The sequence below is a fragment of the Sinocyclocheilus anshuiensis genome, unplaced genomic scaffold (assembly GCF_001515605.1).
Source record: "Sinocyclocheilus anshuiensis isolate Anshui unplaced genomic scaffold, SAMN03320099.WGS_v1.1 scaffold2012, whole genome shotgun sequence".
Taxonomy (NCBI): Eukaryota; Metazoa; Chordata; class Actinopteri; order Cypriniformes; family Cyprinidae; genus Sinocyclocheilus; species Sinocyclocheilus anshuiensis.
In genome coordinates, this window is record NW_015555967.1 from 105,075 (window position 1) to 113,352 (window position 8,278).

The following is an 8,278-nucleotide window of genomic DNA, read 5'->3' on the forward strand; positions in this document are numbered from 1 at the left end:
ATCCGCTCAGCTTTTCTGCATTGTCTTTTCATACTCTGAACTGCTGTTGATTTTCTCCAAGCTGATTTCTGTCTGCCAGTCTTCTTGCTGACTTTCACAGGAGCAATGTCATCAATAACATTCTTAACTTTTGAGTTAAAGGAATCAAGGAGAAGATCAACAGAGTCTGCAGAAATGCTTGGTGTTAGAGATATAGCCTCCATAAATAGCACACTGGTGTTTTCGTTAATGCATCTCTTTCTGACAGAGACAGATCTAGATTTAGTGGTAGCAGAGATCAATATATCAAAGAAAATACAGAAGTGATCAGATAGTGCTACGTCCTTAATAACAATGGATGAAATGTTTAGACCTCTACTGATGATTAAATCTAGAGTATGTCCACCATTGTGTGTGGGTCCATGCACATGCTGAAGCAGGCACGTGCACACATAGACATTAAAGGGGGCTTGAGCACCTGCCCTTTTTTCTGGGGAGTTATTTTTTTTTGTTTGTTTGTTTTTTTTTTATGAATATATGTGTGCGTGTGTGTGTGTTTCTGTTTGCGCACAGCTTTCCCTGTCAAACAAATCAAAAATCTAAATATCAGGTCGGGTCGGGAAATGTTTTGACTTTCTCCCCTCCGCGTCGCCGCACAGCACAGCAGTGTAGCACACATTGATCAGCACATGCGCATCACAGACAGCCAGAGAGCCGCAGAAGTGAAGCCCTCCCTCCCTTTCCAGTTGCGTTTGTCTTGGTGTGGAGGTGAGTGGTGATGAACAAAAGACTAAGCTACCTGTGCCTCGAATTTACAGCTAATTATCCTATCCATGACTCAGGGGCGGACATAACCAATAAGTGAGGTAAGCAGCCACTTAGGGCCCCGGGGAATCAGGGGGCCCCATCTGATAGGCCTATTGGCGAAAAATATTTGCAGCGTTGAGCAATGTAGCCAATCACAGACATATTGTTTAATTTCTTGAAAGCAACAACCCGAAGTGTTTAAGTTAGAATCCACTCACCGCTCAAAATGGCAAGTTTTTGTCAAGTGCTGAGTTCTGCAAGCTCGGGAATCCTCTCATTATAACAAAGTGTAGATTCGATGTAAATAAGAGATTCAAGAGATTCATTTAACGGAATGCGTGAGATCGCAATAAACTGAAGTGAGTGACAGCTTTTAGTGATTATATTGATTATATGTCTTTTCGCGCATTCTAGGCTGTATAATACTGTCTGGCTGTCTCAGAACAGGGATATTCACCTCAGTAAAGAAATTATTGTGTTTCAAGTCATAATTTTATTTTTCTTGATATTTCAAAATGACTCGCTGGCTTGTGTGCTTTTCCTAGGCGCGCCGGTGCAAACTGTATAAATCCACGAATGCAATGACTGGAGATTTTTTCGCTTAATAATAGGCTAACTTAGATAACATTTTCAATTTGCTTCTCGGCAAACCCTACCGTATGCCTTCAGAACACTTGTAATATGAAATTAGTTGCATGGGATAATTTTATGTTAGTAAAAAGAATGAAAAAGTTTACAATTTATAAAATGGACAAGTGAACGCATTGGGGGGAAGTGAGGCGTTCACCACTTCTAAGAGATCTGCTTCCAAACAGTTAAGCACCCTTTTGAAAAAATATGTGGGAAGTGTGTCAAGATAGCAGGTTGACGATTTAAGGTGCTGTACTATTTCTTCCAAAATTTTGCTATCAATTTCTTCAAAAGCAGACATAGTATCTTCTTTTTTGATATTGCGGTTGAATCTGTCTGACCTCTGGATAACTTGGGGATGTGCTAATCGCCTTCCTGATATTATTGATCTTCTCAGAAAAGAAGGAAGCAAATTCATTGAATTTGCTGTCGGAGAGCATTTCACTGGCAATCTGACTTGGGGGGTTTGTCAGTCTCTCAACAGTAGCAAAAAGAGTGCGAGTGTTGTTTAAGTTACTGTTTATAAGGTTTGAGAAGAGTGACTGTCTAGCTTTGCCTAGTTCCACATTGAAGGCACGAAGGCTGTCTTTATAGATGCTATAGTGAATTTCAAGTTTCGTCTTCCGCCATATCCGCTAAGCTTTTCTGCATTGTCTTTTCATACTCTGAACTGCTGTTGATTTTCTCCAAGCTGATTTCTGTCTGCCAGTCTTCTTGCTGACTTTCACAGGAGCAATGTCATCAATAACATTCTTAACTTTTGAGTTAAAGGAATCAAGGAGAAGATCAACAGAGTCTTAAGAAATTCTTGGTGTTAAAGATATAGCCTCCATAAATAGCACACTAGTGTTTTTGTTAATGCATCTCTTTCTGACAGAGACAGATCTAGATTTAGTGGTAGCAGAGATCAATATATCAAAGAAAATACAGAAGTGATCAGATAGTGCTACGTCCTTAATAACAATGGATGAAATGTTTAGACCTCTACTGATGATTAAATCTAGAGTATGTCCACCATTGTGTGTGGGTCCATGCACATGCTGAAGCAGGCACGTGCACACATAGACATTAAAGGGGGCTTGAGCACCTGCCCTTTTTTCTGGGGAGTTATTTTTTTTTGTTTGTTTGTTTTTTTTTTATGAATATATGTGTGCGTGTGTGTGTGTTTCTGTTTGCGCACAGCTGTCCCTGTCAAACAAATAAAAAATCAAAATATCAGGTCGGGTCGGGTCAGGAAATGTTGAGACTGTCGAGTGTCGAGTTCCGATGCCTTTCTCCGTCCACGCCTCAGTGTAGTGCACATTTGATCAGCTGCACATCACGTCACAGACATGCAGAGAGCCGCAGAAGTGAAGCCCTCCCTCCCTTTCCAGTTGTGTTTGTCTTGGTGTGGAGGTGAGTGGTGGTGAACAACAGACTAAGCTACCTGTGCCTCGAATTTACAGCTAATTATCCTATCCATGACTCAGGGGCGGACATAACCAATAAGTGAGGTAAGCAGCCACTTAGGGCCCCGGGGAATCAGGGGGCCCCATCTGATAGGCCTATTGGCGAAACATATTTGCAGCGTTGAGCAATGTAGCCAATCACAGACATATCGTTTAATTTCTTGAACGCAATGACCCGAAGTGTTTAAGTTAGAATCCACTCACTGCTCAAAATACCAAGTTTTTGTCAAGTGCTGAGTTCTGCAAGCTCGGGAATCCTCTCATTATAACAAAGTGTAGATTCGATGTAAATAAGAGATTCATAATAGCTTATTAACGGAATGCGTGAGATCGCAATAAACTGAAGTGAGTGACAGCTTTTAGTGATTATATGAGGGAGTGCTCTTTTCGCGCATTCTAGGCTGTATAATACTGTCTGGCTGTCTCAGAACAGGGATATTCACCTCAGTAAAGAAATTATTGTGTTTCAAGTCATAATTTTATTTTTCTTGATGTTTCAATATGACTCGCTGGCTTGTGTGCTTTTCCTAGGCTCGCCGGCGCGAACTGCCGCGCATTCGTATAAATCCACGAATGCAATGACTGGAGGTTTTCGCTTAATAATAGGCTAACTTAGATTACATTTTCGATTTGTTTCTCAGCAAACCCTACCGTATGCCTTCAGAACACTTGGAATATGAAATGAGTTTCATGGGATTATTTTATGTTAGTAAAAAGAATGAAGAAGTTTACAATTTATTAAATGGACAAGTGAAAGCATTTTTTTTTCTTTTGTGATCCAAAACAAAAATAAAAAATAAGATAGCCTAATATGGCTTTATAACAGCATCAGGGTGTCTTATTACTGGTTGTGAAGGGATAAATAAACTGTAAACTATGAGAGCGAGTGAGCAAAATAAGGGTTAGGCGTAAAAGAGCACATAGTTATTTTGTTGGGGCCCCATACCTGGAATTTGCATAGTGCCCCCAAATCACTAAATCCGCCCCTGCCATGACTCATGGGACCTACCAAGTTAGCTAAAGTTTAGTTAAGGCAATAGGAAGTCTAGTAGGTTAGACCAGTCAAAGTTCTTTCACTGCATGATTCAGTTTATTAAAATGCATTTAGAATGATCACAAAATGCAACATATGGGGCAGAAATGTATATATTTATATCATTTCATATAGTTAATCAGTATCACGCGAAGACTGACGTTTTTTCAACCAAAAAGCAACATGAGAAATGTGATATTGATTTTATACAGCAGTTCAATACACAACAATTTAATATTAAGACACTTTCGTTTTAGACACAATATTGACTGTTTTTGCTCTATTTCGCCAACAAATATAATTTCAATTTGCATCTCTGAGCAACATGACACTGTTTTCTTCCTGATTGAATCACCCGTTTAAATGATTCAGTTCAGTTGCAATGACTCACTTATTAACAGTGACTTGCTGCCGCCTACTGGCAGTTTTAATTTCACATTTAAAGTATCTTTTCATTTTTTTAAATAATTTCAAATATCAGTATTTAACGTTTTATGTTTAAAATATCAAAACAGTATTAATGCATTTGTAACTGCAGGTTAAATACATTCATGTCCTGCATTAAACAGTGTGTAAATGCATCAATGTCCCTTCTAATGCAGCTTCTGTGTTTCCTCTGCATTGCAAAGATTAATTTTGTCAATACTGATTTTGGACTGGTAACAGCCCAAATGACTTATTATTCTAATTGACTGATTCAATTTAAGAATTTAACTGAAAAGATGATGCACACTTTTAGAAGAAAAAAACAGCTTAAAGGTAAAAATGCTCATAAAAGGTAAAAATCAATTTAAACTTATTGGAAAAGATTAATTTCTGCTGTGAACTAATCACCACACAGAATATGCAGAATATCACAAACTTTTTGAGTTTTAGGTGTCCACGGTAGTCCTTAAGTTATCAGCACAATAACACACTCAGCAAAATATCATCTAATTATCGTTATCGATAAAACCCCAGAAAATATTGAGATATATACAATATTGCACACCCCTAATATATTTAATGTTTTGTTTAGAAAAAAATTTAAATAAATATGAGAAGTGCCCTTTTTTCCACTTGAGCCCCTGCCCCTCAAAATGTATGTGCACGTCCCTGATGTTGAGCATCAGAGACTTGTGATTAACCTATTTTTTTTTTTAACCCAGCATTAGTCACATCTGAATCCAAATTAATTTGAAATAATTAACTTTTTTTGCATAATCCACCACACACCATTGCCATGGTGGTCACATTATTTGAAATGCACTTCATTTGGGAAAGAGTACAGGAAGGCATTAACAACAGCCTGTACCGCAAGTTATTTTTTCATTCCAGCGTTGGCCTGCATCTCTTCCTGTAATGAACCTCATTATGTTCAATTACCTCAGAGATGCTGCTGTCCAGAGGGAGCTGCACTCAGACCTCTGGGGAGACGCGTCTGAAAACACATGGTCAACACACAACATCAGTTAGGCTGTTTTATTACAACTACGAAAGGCCTCACTGAGGTGTGTAAGTGGGTTTGTGGGATGTTTGTTTGGATACCCGGAGTGTGCCAGCGTGGTTCCACTTTACACTTCCTTTAAAGTTCCTTTAACATAGTAATTGGTGTGTATACGGCTCGATGTGGCTGAGAGCTTTAACCTACTGTGATCACAAAATGAAATTCATCTCCATAAAGCTTCTATTTAGGCAATCATGACTGTATTTGTTGATCTTTGTAAATGAAAATAGTGGCACTACTCATTTTATTTATTAAATAATGTAGCTTTTTCTGTAACGCAGTTCGTTTTTCATCCGCATAAACTCAAACACGCTATCTATAAATGAGTATCTAGTCTATTCCCTAAGACTGCTGTATTCAATTTAAAGTTTTCAGGTGGTATGACAAGGCAAACGGCTAAGGCATTGACCAACTTTTTTATTAAGAGAGCTTTGAAAGGTCACCCTGATGACTGACCATGAGAATGTATTCTTTCTATTCTCCTGGGAGAAAAGATCCATAAAGCTCATCCGCGAATATTCTGGCAGGTTGCTACAGAGCGTCAATGAGCCTCAAAATGTCTATGAGTGAGTTTTATGGAAAGCAGAAGGTTAGAACTAGTGACCTTGTCTCCGCTGATTAAACTGTGCCGCCACATGGCGGATATCTTATGATCTGCCAGACTTTTTCCGAGTATAGTCATTACCATTAAACAAAGCATGTTAAAGATGCCTCGGGAATTACTGCCCGTCTTTCACGTTTGCCTTTGACCTTTGCATTAGCACTTTGACCTTTCCATTAGGCCTGTGTGATGATGGACACTAAAAGGTGTAATAACTAAAACCGTATCCTTAGGCCTCTTTTGCACAGAGGTCACAATCATAATAAGTTTGAACTTTACTTTTATTCAGACTCGACTGGGTAAATAACCTGCAAATGTCATAAATACAGAGTTTGTAAATGAGTAGGTGAGCTCAAGCATGTATGTTTCAAATCGATGAATGCTCATTCTGTACACTGTTGACTGAAATGATGTTAGATTTGAATCCCGACTGATCCATATTCCATTTGCCCTCTGACTGAAAGCCATCATAAAATAATTTTTCCCTGTAGCAAAGAACTGATCCTCATACTTAGCATAATATGAGAATAGTTTCATAGATTGACATGTTCCCTTTTGTAAATTAATTTTTTAGGTTAAAATTGCACATTCTTGACGTTTCAATGCTTTCATGTCTTGTCTGTTGGTAAGTATGCAATTCATGCATTAAAACTTTAAGTGGTTTGAGAAAGTCACAGAGAATCCGCCGCTCTTGAGTATGGCACATGCTAATGAAGGTGTCATATTTAATGGTGCTCTCTTGATTGTTTGTTCCGGCAGCGCTGAGAGATAACCGGATTGAGCTGGTCCGAGCCACGTCGCAGGAGTTGACGATCAACATCAGTGAGGTCACGCTGGCAGACGAGGGGATGTACACCTGCTCCCTCTTCACCATGCCTGTCAAAACAGCCAAGGCTTTCCTCACCGTCCTGGGTAAGACATCATTTAACACATGATGTGTCTGGGATTACATCCTAAATCAGCCAGCTGAAGCATTTTGAGTTATCTAGCCTTGACTTGTTATTTTACAAAATTTCACAAGCCGGTTTTGTTCACATTGACTGAATTTGTTGTAGTCTATCATCTATCATACCTTGATTTTAAACACCATTTTTGCACTTATAGGCCTGCATTTTTATCTAAAACTTTTTGCTCAGTGTCTTTAGAATTTAAAGAAAGATATTTATTTAAAGCAAAAAAAATAAAACAAATACTGTTCCATTTTTTTCCAGATTTAAGCATACCTGTCAACCCGCCCGTTTTTCCCGGGATTCTCCCGTATTTTACCATTCTATCCCGCTATCATCCCGTTTTAAATATTTTCTCATATTTTTAATCTTTCTATAAAAAAAATAAAAATCCCACTGGGCATATTTTATATGTTTGCTACATTTGCTTCTGGTAAAACTCCCGTCATTTGTATGGGCCAAACCTCATCATATGAATAATCACGACAACAAATTCCAAGGTTGTCCAGTTGCCAGATCTTGTATGAAATGCATCTTTCTCACACGATCGACGCATACAAATTTCAACCCATTTGTCCCCTCAACTTGGCAACCTACAGCCCAGTGATGCTACTGATATGTGTGCAGGTAGTACCGCGGGAAGGAAACAATGATCACTGGTAGAAACTGGAGAAGAAGACTCAGGTGGTGCACCAGTGAAAAAAAACTAAATATACATGTAAATGTATATTTACATGTATAATGAGATATAGCTTATTATATATTATAAGGCTATTTAATTGATTAAATATGAGCGCTGCAAGTTTCAAAGTCAGGTGCTGAGCTGCTTTGTTTACTGCGGTTATGGGGGAAATGGCTATATTTCTGGTGAAAAGCGCCACCTGCTGGCAGAGAATGAATTAGCATTTTTCAATAAGTGAACTGGTGGATCGACAAGAAGATAATGAATTATAAAACTGTAAAGATATAGCCTACACTAAGATATATTTGTTACTAAAATTAATATAATTGTTTGATAATAATTGTTTAAATTAATATAAAAATAATATAATATAATATAAAAATTGTTACTTTTGACTCCACCCCACCATACCCATATATATATATATATAGATAGATAGATAGATAGATAGATAGATATATACACACAGTGGTTGAAGTGGGCCGGTACGTACTTCTATATTTTAGCCTTTAGAGTACCTGCACTTTTTTGTGCGTACCGGCACTTCTGACATGTTGTCAGAATATACTCAGAGCAAAAGCCTCAGGGTCTGGGTGATTATATGATCCCATATATGATTAGAAAGGACACTATATCATTATATATAGATCAGTGCGGTGGTTAGA

General features: G+C 38.1%; 1 protein-coding gene across 1 annotated transcript in view; it reads left to right on the top strand.

Annotated features, from left to right (window-relative positions):
- Positions 1-8,278, top strand: part of LOC107675986 (cell adhesion molecule 2-like) — a 116,248-nt gene that overhangs the window by 66,743 nt on the left and 41,227 nt on the right. Inside the window, exon 4 of the mRNA XM_016470502.1 lies at positions 6,744-6,896. Within this exon, the coding sequence (XP_016325988.1) occupies positions 6,744-6,896 (153 nt within the window). The remainder of the gene's footprint in view (positions 1-6,743; positions 6,897-8,278) is intronic.